Below are 25,685 nucleotides of genomic sequence, written 5' to 3'. Positions count from 1 at the left end.
AGCATCATCCACTATAGGTTCAGAGAATTTTGATTCCCCCATTGCCTTGGCCTCCTGTCTATTGAAGTAAGGCTTACAATTGAGAGAGAGAGAATGTGTGGGTGTGTGTATGTGTGTGTGTGTGCGCATTGGTTTACATTCACGCTATTACCCAATTGCAGTGATGAATGCTTTTATCAGGCTGCAAAGGGCATGGTTATTCCCAGTGGACTAGACTACAATGCATTCCTCCAAGCTGACTGAGATGTCCTCAACCTCTTCTCCCCCATCTACTCTTCTCTTGATCTTTCAGCTCCTGCTAATTAAACTCTTCATATCTGTGGTTTTATCCCTGTGTTCTACAGAACCAGTCAAGCTTTTATTTGTTTGAACATGGATGCGATCAGCATTTTAGTGATCATGTGGTAATGTAGAGGTAAAATATTGTTGGTACGGGGACATTTGATCATGTGGTAATGTAGAGGTAAAATATTGTTGATATGGGGACTTTTCTAATTTTATATGTTTTTGTCTCTGTTCTCACAGCCACATGTAACAACTGTACCTGTTACCGTTACACCAGTTTTGAGTACAAAACTAGCATCATCTGCACAGTCTTACACCCAGAAGATCACATTTACAAGGGAAGGAGGACCATCAGGAACAGTTTCTACCCCAAAAATCATTGTAGCATCAGCAGATGTGGTGGCAAAGTCTGGATCACTTAGTTCCCAAAGTGCTACTTTTACAAGAACAGATGAGCCTTTGACCAGAACCCTTATCAGCCCAAAGGGTTTGATAACATCAGCTGATGGAGCAAAATCTGGAGCTGGGCTGTCTCAGAAAATCACATTGCCTGGAGCAGATGGAATAAAACCTGGATCCACTGTCACACCAAAGATTTTTGTTGCAACTACAGATGGGTCTAAGCTGCCTTCAGCAGTTTCTCAAAAAATAATTTTCTCAGGAAGCAGTGGAAAATTATCTAGTTCCATAGTCGCACCTGGCATCTTTGTATCAACAGCAGATGGTTCAAGACAGTCATCAACCATCCCGCAAAAGTTCACTTTTTCCGGAACTGTTGGAAGCTTATCAGGCTCGGTTGTTGCTCCCAAAATATTAGTCGCAACAACAGATGGAACAAAACCATCATCTGCTCCTCAAAAGCTGAGTCTTTCAGGAACTAGTGGAAATATTTCTGGACAGATTATTGCATCAAAGTTTTTTGTTTCAGCAACACCTGGAACCAAACCTGCATCAGCCATTTCACAAAATGTTACTTTAACAGCAACCAGTGGAGGTTTATCTACCTCTAGTACCCAGCCAAAGATTTTCATTGCAACAACAGAGGGAGCAAAATGTTTTTCTGGAGTTACCCAAAATATATCTTTGCCTGGAATAGGAAGAAGCAGTTCTGGAACTACTGTCAGCCCAAAGATATTTGTAACAGCAGAAGGAAGACAGTCTGGTTTGGCTGTGAATCAGAATATCAGTATAGCAGGCACTGAAGGTTTATCTTCTGTTCCAGCTGTTGCCCAAAACATTACTGTAGCAACATCGGGTAGCACAACACCTGGAAAGGGTATTTCCCAAAATGTTACCCTAGCAGGTGCAGAAGACTCTTCCTTAAAAGTTACTGTCACCAAAAATTTGACTTCATTGACTGAAGAAGGAACTGCACATAGCTTTGTTGCACAGACTACAGCTTCATGCAAGGATAAGAATATTTATGACTCTAAAGTGGGTATGAAAGTATATGCAGCCTCAGCAGATGCAGTGAAACCTGAGTCGGTTGTGATTCAGGGTTCTTCAGCAGAGAATTCTGGTATTTCACCTTCATCGGGTGTTGCCCAGAAAATCACAGTAACAGATGAGCTCAAACACAAAGATTCCCTTATTCAAAAGTTTCCTGTGACAGGAACTGATGGGACTTTGGTTGCAGATGGTGTGGGATCCACACTTACACAGAAAGATCAGTCTGTTGAAGCTAAACCGATGCCTGTAAACACGAAGGCCACTGCTGAAACAAGCACAGCAGTGTCAGCTACTCAGACCACTCACCCTCAGGTAAGACCATCATGGTAATCATTTTTAATTATATATGAAAATGTGTGATTTCTGATTTTATATTTGCCTTACTGAAGCATCACCATTTTATGGAAACAATTCTGTAAATTTGAATTAGATTAATAAGGTATGTGTAGTAGAATTAAATGGTCTGAAATTCTGTTGTGAAAGAAAGAAAGGATTGGTAAAGAACAAGAGAAGAGTTAATGTACTAGTGTAGCAGTCGATAGCACATGTTTGAAAATGGGCATACCTTAAGCACAGTACTTCACTAGAGAAAAGATAGGGTATTAATGTATGGCTCATGGCAGAATATTAAGCTGTCATGAAGTACAGACTGATTAAAAAAAAAGAAAAAAGGCTGCCATCTTGTTTATACTCACTAAATTCAGTAGATTAGCAAGTGTAAAAAAAAAAAAATGAGTCAAGTAACAAAAGTAACTGCAGCAACATCAGTTGCAAGAACATGTTTTTTACTTTCCCCTTGCTAAATGTGGCTAAGCTGTAGTTAGGGACCATGGGATTTTACATTGAGATCTGAGCTGTACACAGTCAAGAAAGTTGTCCTAATTGCTGGATACATTTCTGTGTGCGTGTGTGTGTGTGTGTGTGTGTGTACACTTTTGTGACTCAGTCTTGTTCACTGCATTTGTGTGTATATTTCAGTGTATTATGTGTACATGTTATGAGTATCTCTCTCTCTGCCTGTCGGCGTGTATGTCTGTAGATATACCTCCATAATGTGTATTTTGGATGTTAAATACGTCCTTCAACAACTATTATGTAGCCCACAACAGCTTTACATGGAGGAAGCATTTTACAGCAAAATATATAAAACAGTATATACTAAAAATAAAACAAATAAAAATTGGCCTAAAATTCTTTTGTAAGTGCAATAATACCAGCCTTGGTGGGCATTACTGGGAATTAATGGATCTTCACAGGTGTGATACTGATAGTCCATTTTTTTCTTGTACTGCCCGATAAAGTTCCTTTGTGGCTTTATTGCTTACGTAGCATGCTTTATATAATCAACATTCTGAGACGGGGTTTTGGAATTTTACACCAACTTTCAGAATGTAAACCCTCAGTCAGGGTGTGTTTCTGGAAATCATTCCTTCCCATCAATTGAAATGAAAATGAAATGTGTTGCATTCTGGGGAAGAAAAACACACATTTAAAAAAACTCAACATTATAACCATAATTATTTAAATTCTTTTAAAATACAAACACAACTGTAGGGACTTGCATTTATATTTGGTACTGACTACACCAGGGATGTCCATCCTTTTTAGCTAAGAGACCACATAGTAAGTCTGGCAAGGCTTCAGGGAGGGCTGCACTAATATTGTTAAAAGTGTAGCTGCTTTTCATACCTACCCCATACTCGAGGAGCAAGGGAGAACACAGAGGTTTGAGACAGCGCTGCGATCTTTGTGCAAGGGGCCACGTGAACTAGTCATGCACAGCACTGAGGTTACAGAATGATTTCAGTGATAAAATCTTTTATATAGTATTCATAGGTTCCTAGGTTCATCGGTATGTATCAGGCTAATGATCACATGGGCCTTTTTAAACCTAGCCATGCATCCCATGTCTCTGACAAGTTCAGTTACCCTTGATATGTATAAGCAGGGGCTTGGGAGAGAAAACATTTACAAGCAGGGGCATGGGAGATGAACTACTTGCAGATTGCCTGTGTCCATTAGAGACATAGGTGCCCCAGTGATGAATTTACTTTTTCCCATTCAGTTGTCCAAGTTACACTTGAATTGGGTTAGGGAGGAACTCTGCTTCACATGAATGGGGGTTGTCTGTTCCACAGAGAGGGTAGTTTCACATCTCTAGTATGTCATCCTTATTAGCGTGGAGATCTGTTATGTTTTTTTTCTATATGTGTTGTATCAGTTGAGATGGTGGTGCAAAGTCCCTCTGGAAGCGCCTCTTTGAGGACAAATCTTGATTTGTTTTCCCTTTTTTGTTACAAGAGCTTTTCACAAGATGCTATGCTGCCCAAAGTGCTATAACTGTGTGTGTGTACATATATATATATATTTCTTTTCACTTCTACATGATAACATTCAGTCCGTATCAGAATAGGCCTCATCAGAATATGCAGTCATCCTATATAATATAAAAAGAGAATCAGCTATTGAAAATGTCATCATATTTTACAGTTGCAGTTTGGATATGTCATACCTTTGTATATAACACAGAAAGGTGATTCTTATGTCACTGTCCACCCCCCTCACATTTCTTTACCCAGTCTGCTCACACCATTGCCTGAACAGCTCAAGTAACCTCTTGTTCCTGTCTGAACAGAAAGATGCTGACTGCCTCGATAATGCACTGTTGTGCATCATTTATTGCAGTTTGTAATGTCTGATGATTCTGATTTAAAGACTACCTTTAGAGATAGCTATATTATTATAATGGGCATACTATTATGAACATTAGTTTGAATTGTTTTAGATATATGTGGATTGTTATATAGTATAATGAGTGTCTATTATTATGTTATTTTATTTTTTATAGATGAAATTTTATAATGTGACATTCCCCAGTTGATTAGGACTTATATTTGAGATGTGATTTTCATATGAAAGAGAGTCGCTAGGGTTTTACTGTTGTATTTTTTATTTTTGGTTGGAATATAGCTTTAAGGGAGGCTGGTTTTTGATGATGCAGCCATGTGGTTCACGTCATTGTCCTTGATCTGATGGCTGAGTTGATTGTGTTTGAATGAACACCTGCCTTGGATTTACGAGTGATTAGTGGGGTATTGTGAGTATATAAAATGTTCTATTTAATATTTTTCTGTTTTTATGGTCTGATGAAGCTACCAGACAAGTGGTAAAAGTGCTAACAGTTTTAATAAAAGTTTTTTCGTTTATATGGTCTCAGAATTTGGGCTTCATTTAACCGCTTATTTGTTTTCTGTTATGTTTATAGTGTGTTTGTCTATACTAAAAGATTGGCAAAGACATTGCCAAAATTGATAGAAATGTATCAATGTAGTCTTGTGGAGGGGAGGCAAACATTTGACAACATTAATATAACAATGATGATCGAGAGGGAATCAGAATGTAAGCAAATACCACTGGTACTGGTGAGGGTTTATGCAGAGAAAGCATTTGACAGAGTAAACTGGGGTTTTATGTTTAGGGCAATGAAAGCGCTTGCATTCCCTGATACAAAGTTAATGTTAATTAGGAGGATATATGAAGGATCGGAGGCAAGAATTAAAGTTTGCGGGTTCCTCTCTGATAATTTGCCTCTGAATAGAGGAATCAGGCAGGGGTATCTTCTATCTCCTTTTGTTATTTGCTTTATATTTAGAGCCATTGGCAGAAAAAAGAAGGAACCCAGAAACTCAAGAATATAATTGGTATGTTAGTCAAGAAAAGCTGGAATTATTTGCAGACAATTGTATTTTGTACCTGATCAATTCAGAAAAGGACATCTTATTGCTGTGGAACATTTTGGGACCATTTCAGGTCTTTTCAAGGTATAAAATTAATGAAGATAAAGCAAAGGCTGTAGCTGTAAATTATGTACCCACACACAAATTGGTTCAGCAATGCCTATATTTGTGGGGGGCATAGGATGAAGTAGCTTGAGTATTGGTTAAAAAGGCTTCTGCTATGGCAGCCAAGGATATGTGGGAAGAGACTAAAAAGATAATACAAATTAATGAGAAACTGGAAGCTCTTGTTTATGGATATGGATAGCAAGATACAAATAGTGAAAATGTTTTTAGTTCTTTTAATTTTATATTTGGATCAGACATATTTTTACCAACCTGAGGAGAATTTGTGGGCAATTAATAAAGAATTGAAGAAATTTATTGGGGGAGGGGGCATGAATTTAGTGGGATATGTTGATCCTTCCAATCGAACAAGGTGGTTTAGGATTATCTGATCTGAAGCTGAAGGGATATTTTTAGAGATACACAGTTAAAGCTCATATAAGTAACACAAGCAGAAAGTTATAATTCAAATAGAAAGGGATGATGCTAAAGCAGGAGGGAAGTTCAACAAAAAGAGAGATTAGGATTTTAGATGCAGATCCTTACAGAATATTATGATTTTGGATGTAGATCCTTACAGAATATTATATTTATAAAGTAGCAGAAAGCATGCTAAGAACTAAGCCAACACGAAAATGGAGAAAGGAGATTTTGGCCCGTAGGGATGACTGCAAGTAGAGGTACAGAAAATAGGCAAGAGGGGGTTGAATTTACTAGACAAAACTGGCAAAAGAACCAAGGTATTGGGAACCGATAACTAGAGAGGGAAATATAAGAGAGTGGGATGAGGTCAACAAGACATTTGGACTGCAGGCTAGAGACTACCTTCCTTACCAGGGATTGATATTAGAGTAAAGGCAAAGAGAAAGGGATGGGGAATATTAAGTGAAAGACCTACTCTGGTGGAGATTTTATTCAAATCTAGAATAGAAGCTGCTTTTAAAAAACAAGATAATTAATGGGTCATATAAAATATTGCACGATACCTATACGAATCAGTCAGAGGAGGTTAAAAAGCTTGGGAAGAAAGACTGGAAAAGCAATTTGCAAAATAACAATGAGATGATATGTGTAAGGCTTCCAAGTATGTCACAAAGTCCAGATTTAGGATCTTTGTTTCGAAGTGTTTGAAGAAGTATTTTATATTCTAAGCAGAATTCATTTTATTTTCCCTCATGTTAATAGCAAATGTTGGAGGTGTGATGGAGAACAAAGAGTTAACTGGGAATGTGTTTTTGGGAGTGTAATGAGTTGTCTGATTTAAAAAAAAAAAATTCCTACAGAGTACTGTTTCAGAAACACAGGGTGATCAAATAGCTGTAACTAAGTATAGGATTTCTTTTAGCTGGGATACAGGATCTGAATTGCCTAGACATAACAAAGCCTTATTAAGTTTAATTCTGTTGGTTGCAAAAAAGCAATTACTAGAAAATAAAGTCTACACCACCTGTATTTGAAATATTGAATATTATAAAAGAAATAAAAGTACTGGGAGAGGGATCTTTTAGAAAAGGGAAGGAGCAAATTGCATGGAAATAAACTGAAATTATTGGAACAATACATGCAGAACAGAATAGTGTTCAGAAGGAGGAATGAGGTTTAATAGAAGTCAGGAATTCAGCAATTTATGTAATGTTGGGCTGATGATTACAAAGAAAAGACATCTGATTATATAATGTATGCAAATGAAAAAAAATTAATATGGTTTCTTTTCTTTTTTATTTATTTATTTATTGGTTAATGTATGTTTGCCTGTGTCTTAAGTGATAATTTTAACAAAGGTATTTTAAAAAAGTGTTGTGTGTGTTAGGGGAGAAATGGCTTTAGAGAGTACTTGTGGTATGGAGAGAGAATTCTAGCCCCGGTGACTAAGAATAAGCATTACAGTGCCAGTGTAAAAAGAAAGGGGGTATTCACATCTGCAAGCAGTACAGTGGTATCAAATTCCTGTTTCACTTCAAGAATGTGCTGGACAGATTAATGGATTAATGAATGCCTGTGATTAATAGAAAGTAGGATGGGAGATGAGCAGTTTGGATTCAGATCAGGATGCAGTACAGCTGATTCAATGTTTGTCGTGCGATAACACTAAAGCTGCTAAAGATGAGCAAAGACTTCAACTGGGCATTCCTAAGGTTGAGCAAAGCATATGACAAGGTCCCACAAAAACTAATTTGGGCAGTCATGTGACTGTTCAATGTCCAGGAAATATTGGTAGGACTAGTGCTGGCTGTGTACAAGGAAGCAATGAAACAAGTGTTGAGTTTTCAGTCTCGGAGGGGTTTGCAGTAGGAGTGGATGATCATCAGGATTCATCACTGAGTTTACTCCTGTGCAAAATGGTGATGCACTATACCAGAGAACAGGTTGGAGGGAACAGATAAGCAAAGCAGTATTTATGCAGATGATGCGATGCTACAAGCAGTCTCTCAAGATGAACTTCAGCAAATGATAGTGGACTGGAATGTAAAACTGAAGGCACATGGGATGAACTGGTATATAGACAAGACACAGTGGTCATTTCAACAAATGGGGGGGGGGAGTTAGAGAAAGCTGAAAAGTGAGACAGAAGGGAAAATAGTGGAACAAAAGGTTAACAGTTTCAAGTATCTGAGAAGTATGGTTGAGAAGAAATGTGAATGTAGAGGTCAAATCAAAACTCAAAAATGCCTTTGACATCTGGCACAAATTCTAAGGGTTGTGTGTGACAGAAGAATGCCAAACAAACTGAAGTAAGGAGCATACAACAATTATAAGCTGCCTTTTTTTGATGACATAATCCAGAATATACTTTCATGATGAGCCACACAAGAGTATAAGCTTGGGATGCTTTGTTGTAGAGATAATGGAGCTGAAACTCCTAACGTCAGATATGAAAGATGCATTAGCAGTATGTTAATTATTCCTCTGTTGCAGTAGCCTTTATGCTGCACGGGTTGTGTCTTGCCAAAAGCACAGTAACCGTTCAGCTTCCCAAAACTCTTGTTCCCTTTTACACTTCCACTCTGACTGCTGATTGGTCAACCTAGAAGAGGGAAAAACAGCAAAGTGGAAAATCTTTTGGTGATAAGAAAGAATTGAAGTAGTAGTAGCTAAGAGGCTTCACAAGAGCAGCAACCATCACTTCAGCTCCTTTCTGGCAGGTATGTCCACTTTGGGGAACCTTTCCACACACAAAATTATATATGTGTTATGTAGATTTAAAAAATGTACTTGTTTTAGCGGTTTTGATCCTTTAAATCAACTCACTATTCGTAATATCTGAAGTTCCTCTCAGGGACAGCCATTTTTACTTAGACTGATTTAGGAGTATATCTTTGAACAAAATGTACTACTTGTGTAACCTTTTGAATTCTTAATGAAAGTTTTGTGTGGTGAAGTGTTTACTTGAGAAGGGAATACTGTGGGTTATGTAGTTCTTGCTTTCACACTGTGTCAACTTACATGCCAGTTTTTTCTGTCAGACTAAATTTACTTTAAAGGGATTTCTAACAGGAATTCAGAGTGTTGCTTATGCATTAGTGTTTTGGTGGACTTTGCATGTATGTGAAGGTGTAAGTGAAATGATTTTGTAAACTGATGACTTGCCTTCCAACTGACTTGTTCCAACACTTCCTACCACATATGAAGCATTCTTCTTGGTACTCCAGCTAGTCCAACTTCTGCAGCTCCTAAAAAGAAAAAAAAATAACTTGCCAAAGAGTCCTTGCTGATTCTGTGGGCTTAGTCTTTGCTTCCACTGAAGGCAGGTGATTCTGTAATGGCCAGCAGTCATTCCTCAGACCACTCACTTACCTGTCTGTCTTCCTTTGCTGTAGTCCTTTCAACCACCGCAAACTGTGGATCAGTCTTGTATTCTTCAGCTGTTCCACCATCCAAAACAGGCATGGGAGAACCATCTTTCCTCAGGCATAGGGAGCAACCTTTTCTGGGGCATAGAGACGTACCAGGGATGCTGCTTGATGTAGCCAGGGGAGGAGAAAACCTATTGAAGGACCAGGTGTTCTTTTTTCCTGGTTTGTCATTCAAGATCCCCATAAATAAAAAGAAAAAAGTTAAAAACAGTATTCATCAGAAGGCATGGTGTCTATATGAAATAATTTTTTCTTATCTTAGACAAAAAATTGTTGCAGTTAGTACTGGTACACTGAAATTAATACCTGTAAATCAAGTAAACAGAAATATTCCCAAGAATGACATTTCACATGATTCTGACAGACAGCAACCAGGTATCTTCTTCAACAAAGCCTGAAGCCTAAAACTCTAATGCTGAGGAAATCCTGTCCTCACAACGTCCTTTGGAGGAATTTTCTTTTTCTGAGATAGCCAGGATGAATGAGGTGCTTTTATGGGAACAAATGGATGTTCTCCCTGAATTCAGGAGATCTTATTATACATTACAAGTGGCTATGCCTCATTCTACACTTTTCCTTTTGTAGTGCCAGCCTTGGAGGATGTATACAATGCTGCCTATAAGAACACTGATTTTACAACTTTTAGTCCTCCAAATAGTATATAGGCTAAAAAGTTTTTCAGACTTACAACCGTTTGTTTTTTTTTTTCACCTTAGATCTGACCCTGCAGCAATATTTACATGTAAGCCAGCAGGGAATAGGTTTTTGGTATCATCCAACCCTTCCACTGTGGGCAAGAAGGGTAAGATTTTAGACAAATTTAGACATTTTTCTTCCATTTTGGTGTATAGACTCAGACCTATATGTGAAAGTTTGTGCTTTTTTATATAGACAGTTTGAGAGATTCATCAACCACTCTTGCTCCTGAAGGTAGTGCCTAATTCAATTCTATTGTTTCTAGCTTTTCTTAAGTATCTAACCATGCCTTAAGGGGTGTGTATAGTTGCCAGATACTGTGTCCAGGGCTTCAGCCTCTACTACTGTTTTGAGGAGGTGTTCCTGGGTTTGTTGTAATCGGGGGGGGGGGGGGTATGATGAGGTAAAGTCTGAAAGTTTAATTCGACTTTAGATAATGAGGTTTTATTTGGCTCATCTTTTACTCTGGTCCTCAAACAATTTAATGAGAGAGGGGACTTTATTCAGGGAGCTTCCAAGATTTTACAGTTCCCTGCTTCCAAATCTCACTTCTTCTCTTTCATGGGAAATAAAAGAAAGGTGGCAGGAGAGGAACAACAAGAAACCTAGAGAATTTCCTAAGAAGGGACAGTCTGTAACTACAGAATGAGTATACCTGCACCCCACACCCTCTCCCCTCCTGCACATTCCTCTTAAAATCTTGACCAATAACAGGTTCTGTATTTTACCCCTTGGCAACAGATTGTGACAGACAAATGGGTGTTCAAGTTGGTTCAGGATGGATGCATTTGGCACTGGATATACAAGCATCTCCTTTTGGGGGAGTTCTTGCCCATCCTTTGAACTAAACATAATTTTATCCTCATTCTTCAGTGCTTGCTTACCCTAGGAATCACAGAACCAGTGCCAATAAATCAAAGGAGCAAAGGCTTCTGTTAGACAATGTTTCTGGTATTACAGAAAGAGTTGTCTTGGAGACCATTTCTTGATCTTTCCTTCCTAAATCTGTATGTGAATGTTCCAAAATTCAAGGTGTTGGACCCCTCAGAGGCTGTTACCTCTCATTTCCTAGGGAAACGTTATGGTAGCATTAAACCTAAAAGATGCCTATCGGTGCATTCCAGTAGCAAAAGGCTTCAGGAAACGTGTTAGATTGTCTGAGTCTGGGTTACATTATTTGTTCTCTGCATTACCCTTTGGATTATCTGCTGTTCCAAGACAGTGTCTAGCTCCAGTCATATCTCATTACAGATCGAACTGTATTCACATTTTCATTGTTTAGAGACTTATTCATCTTTTCAGAGTATTTTCCTAGGTGCCAAGGGTCATTGTTATAGGTTTTATATCTTCTGATCAGTCTGGGGATCCAGATAAGTTTTAAGAAATCTTCCTTGACCTGGTCATACAGGATTGACTTTCTAGGATGTCTTAAAGACACCCTGCAGTAAAAGGCTTTTTTGAAACAGGTGAAGGTGGATTTTTATCTGGAATTTTTCCTAAGCTTCTCAACCCATTCTCAAACTCTCAGAATGCTGGGGTTGATGGCATTCATGATTCTTAGGATTCCTTTTGCCAGGTTACAAATGAAAAAGATTCAATGATTTTCAAAATAAAATTTCCTTTTCATTTATGGTTCCAAGGTCCTCTCCAGGTAACTGCAGACTACGCTACAGTGATGTAGTACATCAACAATCAAGTGTGTATAAGGTCGTACCTTCTGTGCAGGCAGCCAGTGATGGCCCAGGAGTTAGCTCTGCAGCACCCATTAACCCTCCAAGCATCCTACATTTTCATCAGAGCAAAACAAGACAAGCTGAGCAGGAGCAGGACAAACCCAAACAAATGGAAATTATACAAGGAGATCTTCCAGGAATTGATCCATTTAAGAGAAAGCCTTGTGTAGATCTGTTTGCCTCCTTTCAAATCAGACAACTCAACACATTTTGCTACAGAAATCCTTGCAAACAAGCCTGGAAAGCAAATGCTGTTTCATTCCAGTGGTTGCGTTCATAGCTTCATAGGTATGTACTAGGCTAATGACCTTGGAGCCTTTACAAGCCTAGCCCATAGAAGTGCCCTGGCATCATGCAGCTTGACGTTAGTTCCCAGTGCCTCTATAAAATACAGCCAGTGGAGTGATCTCTGAGGTAAACTTTCCATTTCCTATCTACTCATCAAGATTTCTCTTGATGAGGGCCAGTCAGGTGCTCTGCTTGACATGTATGGGAAGTCTGTTCCAGAGCATGGGCAGTCGCTGGGTTATGAACCTGTCCCCCTTCAGCATGTTCTGTTGATTGTGATAATGAGGTTAAGGTCTCTGGAGTGTGTGGTGTGAAAGGATTTGGATTTCATTAAATGTAGCATTTCTAACAGAGCTGGGTCAGACATGGCTTTGTAAGTCAAGCAGAGATTGCCTCTTAGTAGACGATATGAGACAGAGAATAGCTGAAGTTTTTGAGTCTGTCCATGTAGGACATGTGTTTAAGGCCTAGGATCCCCTTTGTGAGGTACTTTTGTGGCCTTTCCAGCTGTTGCTTGTGTCTAGTGAGGTACATGCCAAACTGGGCATTATACTCTGTGACTGGCCTAATGAGGGAAGAGTAGAAAGAGATGATGACCTCTTTCTTCCTGGATGCAAAACCCTTGGTAATGAGATGTGCCACATAGAAGGACTTTCTGACCACAGTGGCACTGTGGTGGTCAACGGAGAGGTTTCTGTCAACCTGTGTCCCCAGATCTCTTATAACGCCTTCAGTGTTCAGTGGTCTCCCATCGATGTGGTGATTAGTGGGAACTGAGTTTTTCCTAAAGGGTGTGATGACGCATTTTGAGGCCATGGTTTCGACACCAGTCATTGGCCTCAGTGAGGCCTTTCTGTAGGATGTCTAAATCACTTGGGAAGTTAATAATGGCTCCCAGCTTGCAGTCTGTGAACTTGGTCAGCCAGAGCCCCTCCATGTTGGCCTTGACTTCTGAGAAGTAGATGCCAAACAGGAGAGGACCCAGGACCAATCCCTGTAGAACTCCACTTGTGACAGGTCGGCAGTCTGACTTGGTGTCCGCTACTTTCACACTGTGGGTTCTATCTGTAAGTCAATTTGTAACCCATTTAGTGATATAGGGGTTGATGCCTAGTTTGGTTTGTTTATCAATAATTCCTGAGTGGGAAATTGTATCAAAGGCCTTGGCCAGATCGAGGTAGGCTGTATGAACTGCTTTGCCCTCATCCACAGCTCTGGTGACTGACTCAAAGAAGTCAACCAGGTTGAGTAGGCATGGTCTACCTTTCACAAAACCAAATTGTGCGGGATCTAGAGTTTGGCAATTCCCTATATCCTTGTTAATTAGGTCCATGATGATGTGCTCCATAGCCTTACATATCAGACTCGTCAGGCTAATGGGGTGATAATTCCCAGGGTCTGTAGTCGCTCCTCCTTTGTGGAGAGGGATGACTGTAGCAGTGCGCCATTTGGGAGGGACAAAGCATGAGATGAGACTGTGATTGAACAGGGCACACTGATGTGGTGCCATTTCACTTTGTAGTTGATAATATCCCTGGATATGTTCTACATTAAGTCCCATGGAAGCTGTATTCTTGGCCTTGGACAATGCAACTTTAACCTGTGCTGCAGTAATGCTGGGTGCCTGGCATTCTTCCGGTATTGTGATTGGCCCTTTGGGGGGAGAGGGGTAAAGTTGGCACTGAATTTGTCGACCAGTATGTTGGCAATATCTGTTAGCTCAGTATAGGAGGTACCATTGTGCAGTAACTCAGAGCACACCTGGGTATTGCTGTGGAAATTCTTGATATAACTATAGAAGGCATTGTGGTTGTTTTTAGTGTCTGCTGTAATTCTGCCATCATAGCTGGCTTTAGAGGTTTTGATGAGGGATCTCAACTTTTTGTTGAGGCTAATAAGGGAGTTTTTCCAGTCTTGGGACTTCACCTTTTTCTGCAACAGTCTCTTCCTTCTATTGTAGAGTTTATTAATGGCAGGGGACCACCAGATTGGCTTCCTTTTTTTGGAGGAGAGCATCTTGGTTCTGTTGGGTATGGCTAGTTCCAGGGATTTATGTACATGTTCGTACATTGCATTGGTGTATGATTCGGCAGTCATGCATCTATTTTCAATTGACATGAGTGCTGTGAAGTTAGCCATCTCTGTTTTTAGGAGCCCAGCGTCAGCTTTGGAGAAGTTTTTTACAGTGGTTATCTTTGTGGGGGTGTGTGGGTGAGATGTGGATTTCCATGGTGATTAGTTTGTGGTCACATTTAACCAGGGAGGAACTGACTACTGGTGTAGAGCAGTGGTTGCCCATGTTAGTAATAGCCAGGTCAAGGATGTTGCTTCCTCTAGTGGGGGTAAGAATGAGCTGGTCCAGGGCATTGGAATTGATGAATTCCAGGAAGTGTTGAGCCAGTGTATTGGTGCATGAGTAGTTTTCCCAGTTGATGGGGGGTAGTTGAAGTTACCTAGTATGAGAGTGTTGGGTTGGACCCTAATAGTTTCCAGGGTGCTTAGGAACACGGAGTGATGGTCTTGGGACATGGTTGGGGACCTATAGTAGGCTATGACCTGAATCGCCATCTTACCCAATGTTAGTAGTACCTGAAGTATCTCAGATGCGTTATGCAGGGCTACTAGTCTGGAGGTGTGCATATCCATTATGAATATGGAAACACCACCTCCTTTGGAGCTTCGGTCCATGTTCTGGGGTCGAAAGGTGTGGAATGAGTTGTAGCCTGGTAGCCCAGGGGTGCTTTCTGCTGCTTTAAACCAGGTCTCCGTTACGCCACAAATGTCGATGTTCTCCATTTTGAGGAGTGCTTTGAGCAAGTGCGTCTTGCAATTTAGACTTCTAGCATTGAGCAGCATGACCTTCAGACTGCATTTATTTATAGCTGTTATGGTGGTAATTAGGTCTTTAAAAAGTCGCCTAAAAAAGGCACTATAGGGATGGCAAGAGCCTTAGCCAGTATCTGGAAACCCAGGAGTGACCGATGCAGGCCATCTCTGGCAAAGCATCGAGGTCTGTCAATCATGTCATTCCAAGCAGACAGATACTGGATCCCCTTAGAATGACACCAGAAACTTGGCCAATTGTTGAAGTCAATCATTTTCTGCTTGTACTGTGGTATTATTCTGGGTGACGGTAGGATTCAGCTCAGGGCTAGGGTCATACCTGCCTGGGCCACATAATCTGAAAGATCCTCTGACTCTTTTCATGTAGTCCAGGGAGGTGCGTCTCAGGTCATTCACACCCACATGGGCAGTGACAGAGTCATACTTGTACTTGTTGTTTAGTGACCTGAGTGCATTTGTTATGTGTCTGATTCTGGCACCTGATAGACAGCTGATTGTTAACTTCTCCTTATTCAACCTATTGAGTGGGACATCAGTGTGCCTCACTATCGAGTCACCTATGATTAGTGTATTATGCATACTGTTTTGCCTTAGGGGCTTAGGTTGAGGGGCACACTGCATAGGTGAGCTATATGTCTTGTGGTTTGTGCTGTACTTTGGTGGTCAAGTGCATTTCTGCCTTGGAGGTCACTTCTGTTTGGGTAGATTTCTGTTGAGACCCTCTGCGAAGGTGGGTGTGTGGTTTGTGTTTTTATGTGATAGTTGTGACTGTGGGTATTCTGGAGGACTATGTGTTGCATGTGGTATGGTGCAGATGTTGACCTTCTCCTCTTGACCAGCTATTCCGGTCTTGGCATGAGAGTGCATGGCTTCCAGTTTGGATATACAAGTGCATCTGTCACAAATCTGAGTGTTGGGAGGTAAGAGGAGAGGGTTGTCTGTGTACATGAGGCAGTTACTACACTGCCTAAGAATGCCCAAGCTCACCAGGTTAATAGGAGAAGCACAGGGAACTGACCTTTAGACATGCCAGGAGGGATGGTCATTATTACTAAGTACTGGAGCTGTTTCCTTATATATTCCTTTTTCAGGAAAATGTTACTGAAGATGTCTGAGTCTGTACAGAGCACTACCAAACACTTGAGGGGAAACTAATACGCAGACCCTGAAAATTTAAGGATCAAGTATTTAGGCAGATATTCTGAAGTTAGAAAGAAATCAAGCAGTACTTACTGAAAAATAAAGAATTAGCTTGTCAAGAATGACGGAGAGGGGAGTCGCATGAATAGCTACTGCCTGGCTACTAGTAATGCTGGTCTCGGCACAGCTTCACTCTGTTGAGATGAAATGCTCCTTTGCTTCTTCTCTCACCAGAAGCAAAATGTTATCACCGTTCCTAAGAAGAGAAGCAGGCCACGGCCTGTTCAGTGATCCACAGTCTTGTCCCAGATGATGCAAGGGTCTTTAGGCGTGTAGCCTTTTTCTGTTAGATGCCTTGAATAGCAACCAGACCAATCAGATACGTTAAGCACAGACACTCACTCTCCAACCAGCAGTCTAGAATCAGTGCACTCTGCTCTTACTCTCACCAGGATCAGAATATAAATGCAGATTCAAGCTGTCTCCAGGAAATAATGTAACTGCACTCCTTCTCTCTCCAGGAGAAAACAGAAGCACTAATCCCAAGATGACTACTGAGAGCCAGAATGTGGGCTCTCCAATAACTGGTGGTCTTTGCAATAGATGCTTAAAGGTAAGATGAAAAAATGGTTTATGAATTTTCACCCTTTCCAATGATCTCTAGGGTAATCCTAAAAATTCAGAAGAACTCCAAAAAATTGTATTGACCACCTTTTGGCCTGAGCAACAGTGGTTCTCCCTTCTTATGAAGTTGGCCAGAGACAATAAACACAATCTTCTCACAGACTGGACCTACTTAAACAAGACAGGAGGAATTTGATGCATCCCAATCTCCAACATCTTCAACTAACTGCCTGGATGATTCAATTCTAATTTTTTTAGGCACATCTTCAGAGAATGCACAGCAGGTTCTAAAGGAAGGAAGAAAACGTGTTACTAGAAAATCTTATATGGGCAAGTGGAAAAGGTTTTCTAGGTGGTGCCTACCAAATAACTAGGTCCCAATCAAGGATTATGCATCAATGATGCTCGTATAGGTGTGAGAGTTACTAGCCTCTAACCTTTTGTACTCCTCTGTCAGAATACATCTTGCGGCCATTTCAGTATGTCTGCTCATGGATCCTTCACTTTCTTCAGTGCTCCTGCTAAAATGGTATCTGAAAGGAGTGCTACACCTGACACCTCTTTGAAAACAGGTTACCCCTTCCTGGGATCTTAACTTTGTGCTGGAAAAGCTAACCATGACTCCATTTGATCCTACACATCATGCAGACTTAAGGCTCATTACATGGAAAATTGTTTTGTTGTTCAGACATCTGCAAGAACAGTATCTGATTTGCAACTTGTGGTGGGTTATCCCTATCTGGTGTTTTTTTTTTTGTGATAGGGTATCAGCACAAATAAATCTCTCATTCATGAGCAAGACTGTTTGGGTTTACTTGAAATCAATCTATCGGTTTCCCAGTGCTCTATCCAGATCCTCAGAACCAGGGAGAAAAGTCTTCTTCTTTCTCTGAATATGCACAGGCACCTTAGATGTTATCTTGATTGAACTAAGTCCTTTAGAAAAGCTGACCAACTATTTTTTTCTTATATTGGGACAAAGAAAGGACAACCTGTGTCAAAACAGACTATTGCTAGGTGGTTGTCCTCTTTTATTGCCTTTTGTTATGCCCAGCATGGTAAAGCAGTTCTAGGATGTATCAAGGCTAATTCTACCAGGACCTTGTCTTCTCTTTAGAAGTATTCTGGAAGAATCTAAATTGTCCTGTGTCTATACCTTTGCAAAGCATTACAAATTGGATTATTTTCCTAGATCCAGGACTGGTTTTGCTAGGACCATTCTCCAGGGGCTTCTGGATCCATATCCTCCTTCCTCCCAGTTGGATAGACTTTATTAATCAGCCCATATAGCCTAAAGGCTACTGCAGCAGTGGGAATGATGAACATAGGACAGTTGTATAAATTGTAATTCCCCGTAACAGTAGATTTTTGAATTCCACACTATGGCAGTAACCGTGCCCACCCTTCATCCCATTATCAATGTATGTAGTTATAACCACCAAATCTACTTCCCAACAACTTCTTTTTATAATTCAGGATGAGTATGTTACTACTAAAATTTTGGGTAAGAAAGTTATGAATGGCTTCCACTGACTTTTTCCCTTATCAGGGCTGATCAGTCAGCAGATACACTGGAACTGTAAGAGGGTGACAGAAGTTTTAGAAGCAGGCCAGTTGGTGTCTCTTGAGTAAGACGCAATCCGTATTAGCCTAAAAGCAAGGAATCTGAAAATCTACAGTAATGGGAGTGTGCAGCTTGCATAAATGTACTTCTTTATCTCCAGTAAAAACATTTTTGAAAGAGGTATTACACATACTCCCACCTAGGAAACAAGACTTCCTTGGGATCTTAACTTCGTGTTGTAAAAGCAGATGTTCATTGTGTTTCACTGTTGCAGTCAATACACTTGGGTTATCCTGCTGGCAGGCTACCCGTAGTCGGCCCGAGTTCCAAAGTCTATGTCCGGCGTCGGTTGCTGTCGCCTCTTCCCTGACGTCAGTGTGCCAGGGGTATAAAAGATGCAACAGACGCCATTTTCTCCAGTCTTTCTTGCCACGTGGTGACCAAAGCAAAAGCAGTTCGCAAGTGCTGGTCGGCCAACTCCTAAGATTTTCGAAATGAGTTTCAGAACCGAAGTCTTCAATAAAGCTAAGTACCCCGTTGGGGAAACTTTTTCTTGCTCCAGACCGATGTCAGTAAAAGTTAACAATTGTATTTCTTGTGGGAAGCAAATACCTCATAAGGACTTTCACTCTTACTGTATTCCTTGCCTAGGCCCTGACCACGATGTTACTAGTTGTCGGTTTTGTGCTAGATTCAACAAACGCACTATTAAGCGTCGGTTTGATTTTGCTTTACATTACTTTGGCTGAAGGTTTAACTACATAATGCCGTCGGAACAACTGATGACCGGAATTCATAAAAAACACAAAGACAAGGAAAAGGACAGGCATCCGAGGTCCAAAACCGACGAAGCCTCTTCTAGGCCAGTTGCTGGTTCGCCGGTTCTCAGTGAGGCGCTTCCGCAGCCCCTGAAACCCGCTACCTCAGAGCCACAGGACGTATCCGACTCCCACATGGAGACAACTAGGCCTCTGGATACTCAAGGTATTGGGCCTGTAGAAGCTTTTCCCTCAGATGGGTCCTGAGCCGCTGAGCAGGCATCTGCTTCTGAGGGTGTTTTCAGACATTCACAGCTTACTATTAAGTCCACTGCAGCAGCCAAGGCACAGTCAAAGACACCATTAAAGACAAGGAAGCAAGTACAGCATTCTCCTGGGCAGTCATCCATGCCAAAGAAACAGATGCTTAAAATGGCCAAAGACTTAATTACTTTGATCAGGGGTTCCCATCCCCCTCCTGATAAAAGGCCTAGGCAAGACACTGACTTTGATTCCTCTGACCAGGTTTCTATTTCCTCTGATTCCTCTTCGGATCAGGGCTATTCTCTCCCTCCCTATGAGGACTCTGATGCTGAAGAATCTATACCTTCAGCCTCTCCACCTGAGGATTATTCTTTTGGGGAAACTCTGCACACCATGAGGGAGCATTTCCACTGGGAGAGCCAGGATTATTCAGAATCCAAGAAAAGGCTCAGAGATTTTCTTTTACTGCCTCAGCACAGGCCCCTGGCTATCCCCCCTGTGCTTGATATTGTTGATGATGTTTTCTCTGAATCCAGTCTGTCTCCTGATTCTTTACCCCCTGCACCAGTCAAGCCAGACAGGTATTACAGGGTCCCTGACTCTCATAAATTTCTTTATAAAAACCCTGCTGCTGACCCAGAAACAATTTCTCAGGGTCCCAAAGGGGTTAAGGCTTCCACTGCAAAAAACCCTGTCCCCTCTGATGGGGATTCTAGAGCTCTGGATAGATGGGGGAAAAAATTTACACTTCTGCTACTTTAGCTGTAAGGGCTTTAAACTGCCAGTTTCACATGCTTAAATATCATCAGTACTTCATGTCTTTGTTAAAACAGAAAATACGTACAAACTCAGAAAGTCCTGATAATAAGGAAATGCAGGAATTATTGCATGCAGCTGAACAAGTGGGAAAGCATACTCTGCAATGTGGTTTTGATTCATTAGAGGCTTCTTGCAGAGCCGCAGTTACAAGCTCTGTCATTCGAAGACATGCTTGGTTGAAAGAACAAGGTTTACCTGAACATGTTAAAGTAAAATTATTGGATGCTCCACTAAAGCATGATACTTTGTTTGGTGTTAAGGCAGAAGAGGTGTTAAAGAAAATGGAGGATAAAGCAAAATCTATGCAGACAGTAAAGGATTTCTTACAGGTTCATCCACCTAGGTTTAGCAGAAACTGGCCTTCAAAAAATTGGTCCTTTCAGGTGTCAGACAGGCCACAAAGAGGCAGATACAGACACCCAAGAGGCAGATCTCAGCCCCAAGGCTCCTACAGACCTAAACAATGGGGTGCTTCTGCCCATAAAGGAGGAGAAGACAAATCACAACCTTATAGGAAACAGTCCCAATGACTTCCCTCTACAAAGGCCAAGCACTTACCTTTTGGCAGCACCCCTAGGGGGAAAGCTAGCACTTTTCTCACAAAATTGGCATATAATCACCCAGGACAAATGGGTACTGAATATAGTTTCTCAGGGTTACAGGTTCCACTTTCACACCCTTCCAAAATCAAAAGGTATGCCGGACCTGCCACAAAACCAATGGGCAGAGGCACAAAAGGAAATTGCTGCCCTCATGGACATGAGAGCTATTCAAAGAGTACCACAAGAACAGGGACAAGGATTTTACTCAAGACTTTTCCTGGCACCCAGAAAGGACAAAGCCTGGAGACCAATACTGGACTTGTCAATCCTAAATACTTTCCTGGATGTTCCAAAATTCAAAATGTTAACACTGCAGCAACTTCTACCCATGCTGGGCAAGAAGGCTTGGCTAGTTACTTTGGACCTCAAGGAGGCATACCTGCATGTCCCAATCAGACAATCTTGCAGAAGTTACCTCTAAGATTCATAGCTGGCTCAATGCATTACCAATTCTCTGCACTGCCCTTTGGCTTATCTACTGTGCCCAGGGTCTTCACAAAATGCCTGGCGCCAGTAATTGCATTTTGCAGACAAAGAGGAATTCAAATATATCCCTACTTGGACAACTGCCTTATACAAGCAGAGAGCAAGGACATTCTACTAAAACATCTGGCGTTTGTAAAAAGATTATTAATTTGCCTAGGGTACACAGTAAATGAAAAGAAATCAAAACTAGTGCCCTCTCAAGAGATAATATTCCTGGGTGCAAGCTTAAATACAACTGCCCAGATGGCTTATCTCACTCCAGACAAACAAAGGCAACTGACTCATTACTTTCAAATGATGTCAACAAAGACCCAGCTCCCTGCAAGAAAAATTCTGCAGGCCCTGGGCTTCATGGCATCCTGCATTCTACTAATTCCATATGCAAGACTGCATATGAGGAAACTACAATGGTATCTAAAAAGTGTTTGGACTCAACATTGCCACAGCCTGGAAACAATAATAACTATAATTTCCTGTCTACAACAGGAGTTTCGATGGTCATCTCGGGCCTGTCACCACAACAAGGGACAGCCTTTCACCTTACCCACAGCCAGGCAGACAATAACGGATGCATTGGATTATGCCTGGGGGGCACACATGGCAGGAAAATGTATTCAGGGCACGTGGCCCAAGGAACAAATGCATCTTCACATCAATCAAAAAGAGATGCTGGCTGTACAGAATGCCCCGACAGCCTTCAAGGATCTACTACATCCAGGACAACTATTACTAAAGACGGACAACATCACAGTTATGTGGTACATAAACAAGCAAGGGGGCACACATCCCTACACCCTTTGCAGGCAAGCCATGACTTTGTGGAACACAGCACTGACCTAGCAAGTACATTTGCAGGCACAATTCCGGCCAGGAACGAAAAATACACTGGCAGACCCACTAAGCAGAAAACTCATGGATCCGAAATCCACAGGTCTTCAGCATGATAACAAGGAAATGGGGACGCCCAGACATAGATCTTTTTGCCTCACCTCACAACTACCAACTACAGAAATTCTGCACAAGGACTTATCACTCACAAGCATGGAAAGTGGATGCACTTTCATTCAGCTGGAAAACCCTGATAGTTTATGCCTTCCCTCCACTGCCTCTTCTTCCCAAGGTGCTCCTAAAAGTCAGGCAAGAGAAGCCAAAAATGATCCTGATTGCCCCAGACTGGCCACACCAGCACTGGTTCCCAATCCTAAACAGCTTGTCTCAAGGCCCAGCCTGGCCTTTACCTCAAATTCCTCATCTTCTGACTCAACAAAACAATCAGATTGTACACAGTCAACTCAGAACCTTAAATCTGGCTGTATGGCAGATAATATAGTCACTCAGACCACACCTCTCTCTAAAGCTGTTATGGATGTCATTTTAGAAGCCAGGAGGTCCAACACTAGGAAATCTTATGCAGAAAAATGGAAGAGATTCTGTGCTTGGAACCAGGCACAAGGACTCGAACCACTTGTTCCAAATATACTTCAGATTTTACAATACCTGAGATGCTGGACAAAGGCCTATCCTTCTCATCTATTAAGATCCATGCCTCTGCCATTTCAGCTCATTACAATACGGAGCCTCCTATTTTTTCACATCCACTACTAAGGCAGTACCTCAGAGGGGCAAGAAACATAAGACCCCCAAAGAGAGCACCAATACCTACTTGGGACCTCAATTTTGTTTTAGAAAAGCTCACACTGCCTCCTTTTGAGCCAACCAACACAGCTGATATAAAATTCTTATCATGGAAAACTGCTCTGCTCCTAGCAATAACTTCAGCAAGAAGAGTCTCAGAGTTACAGGCATTAATGGCAGTGGAACCTTTCAACATTTTTCATCAGGACAGGGTCTCTCTAAGGACAAACCCAACATTTATGCCAAAGGTGGTTTCCAGTGTGGCTCTTAACCAAACCATTCATTTGCCAACTTTCTATCCAAATCCCCAGAATAAAGGGGAGAGACTTCTGCATGCTTTGGACATACACAGACAGCTATGATTCTACTTGGACAAAACAAAAGCTTTCAGAAAAACTGAGCAACTGTTTGTAGCTTATGCTGCAGGATCACAAGGAAAGCCTATCTCAAAGCAGACAATTTCAAAATGGATAGGACACTGCATTCGCTTCTGCTATGCACAACATGGCAAATCAGTGCCTAAGGGCATTAGGCCACATTCTACCAGAGCAGCAGCCACTTCAGCAGCCTTTCTCAGAGGAGTACCAACCAAAGACATTTTAGAAGCTGCAACCTGGAGTTCAGTGCACACTTTCACCAAGCACTACCACTTACCTCTCTACTCTAAATCCAGAGCAGGCTTTGCCACTGCAGTTCTGCAGGGCCTGGTAGCCTCTCCTAATCCAATTTAGGCCCAGCCACCCAACCTCAGCTTTGGGATTCAACCCAAGTGTAATGACTGCAACAGTGAAACACAATGAACATAGTACAGTTGTGTACCTACTATAAATGTAGATGTTCGAGTGTATTCACCGTTGCAGTCCAGGTTACCCACCCACCATCCCCCTTTTCATTGCTGGGACTTTTCTGTACTTCTCAACCTCTATACAACCTATGTGGTGTATTTGCTTGTAGATGAAGGAAATGTTTGTTTTAGTACTTGCTTGTTTTTTGGCATAATTGTTTCCAGCCTTTCCTATTTGGGGGCACCTGACATCTGAGGCAAGAAAGACTGAAGAAAATGGCGTCGGTTGCATCTTTTATACCTCTGGCGCACTGATGTCAGGGAAGAGGCGACAGCAGCCAACGCCGGACCTAGACTTTGGAACTCGGGGGCGACTGCAGGTAGCCTGCCAGGAGGATAACCCAAGTGTAATGACTGCAACAGTGAATACACTCGAACATCTATATTTATGGTAGGTACACAACTGTACTTTTCCTTTTTTAACCAGCTCATCAGGCTGACTTGGTCCCAGACATGGAATCCAATATTGCTCACTGCAATGACTTCAGCTAGGAGAGTGCCTGAGTTACAAACTGTTATGATGATTCAACTTATTACCTTTCATACAGATAGGATATTTTTAAGAACCAACCTGACTTTCATGCCAAAAGTGGTGTCATAATTCTTGCTAAATCAGTCTATTCATCCACCCGTCTTATTTTATGAGCCAAAAAATAGAGGAGAGAAAATCTTGAATACTCTGGATGTCAACAAACAACACAAATAGCTCATTAACAGGACAAAAGACTTCAGAAATTCCAGTCAGCTGTTCATTGCCTATGAAGCACAAAAGAAAAAAGGACAAACAGTGACAAAGCATGCTATTTCTAACTGGTTATCTCATGCTATCCAATTTTTTCTCTTCACAATGCCTTCCCTTCATGGTCAAAGCCTTCTCTGCTAGGGCTATGGTTACTTTAAGAGCTTTTTGAAAAGTAGTAAACTCTGTAATTATTCTCAAGTTAGGAACTTGGTCATCTATATACTCTCTTATAAGCATTGTGAAATTGATAATTACTCCAGATCGAGCAGGTTTTGCTTGGATTATTCTCTAGGGGTTCCTGGACTCTAGTCCTTTTTCCTTCTCTTTGACTAACTAAGCTTTATAATCATCCCATATAGCTTAGGCTACACTAAGAGAGATTTAATGACTACCGTAATGGTTGATGTTCAAATAGATCACTGTTGCAGTATTAAATGGCAAAAGGCGGGGATGGGTCATCTGGGAAGGTTCTCAATGTTAGACTAACTCCCGTCAGTCTTGATACTTCTGGTAGTAAGGATATAACAAATGGTCAAGATTCATCAGTATGCCGTTATTGTCATTTTGAAATCAAACATTCACTATTGGATTGCTGCAGTTATTATTTTCCTTGTGTGGCTTTTGTTTCCAGCCTGACACCAGGACATTTGGATAGCACATGTTCCATCGGATTAGACTGGAAACATTTTGCTTCAAGACCTTGTCATGTATTTGAGACAATGTATTCCCTTTTTCCTATGCAGTCTGCTGTGAAGGCTTAGACTGCCTTCCCATGGGTTCCCTTGTACCTGTATGTAGTGCTGTCAGCACCTTCTTATGCATTTGTTCCCTGCTGGCTAGTTAGATGTCACCGTTTTCAAAATTTTCTCAGCAGTGTGGCTTCTGTCTACTAACCAGATATGCATGTCTTCAGATAAGTATTAGTGTGCTTTGTTTCTGTATTATAAGGGTCTTCTAACACAAGTGGTGACTTGATATCCACTCACTCACCTATGAAAACAAGTACTTATGTCTGTAATATAGTAATACTGTCATCTGCATTCTTTCTTTGCCGTCTTTTTTTCCTTGTAAGCTTAACACTCAGACAAAGGATTTTTAACACTGGAAATATTAGAGCAGTCCCACATAACTCATTTTACTATTTACCATATTTTTTTTTGCTTTGTCTTGCCTATGAAGAGATGAGCCAAAAACCTCACCCATAGCTCTTGGTCAA

At 41.2% G+C, this 25,685-nt stretch overlaps 1 protein-coding gene across 1 annotated transcript in view; it reads left to right on the top strand.

Annotated features, from left to right (window-relative positions):
• LOC122797055 (transcription initiation factor TFIID subunit 4B-like) overlaps positions 1 to 25,685 on the top strand; it is a 1,206,007-nt gene that overhangs the window by 140,045 nt on the left and 1,040,277 nt on the right. The window contains exon 4 of the mRNA XM_044065831.1: positions 526 to 2,046. Within this exon, the coding sequence (XP_043921766.1) occupies positions 526 to 2,046 (1,521 nt within the window). The remainder of the gene's footprint in view (positions 1 to 525; positions 2,047 to 25,685) is intronic.

Source organism: Protopterus annectens, chromosome 3.part0 (genome assembly GCF_019279795.1).
Source record: "Protopterus annectens isolate FY-2018-M chromosome 3.part0, PAN1.0, whole genome shotgun sequence".
In the NCBI taxonomy this organism is placed as follows: Eukaryota; Metazoa; Chordata; order Ceratodontiformes; family Protopteridae; genus Protopterus; species Protopterus annectens.
This window is presented reverse-complemented; position numbering and strand designations above follow the sequence as displayed.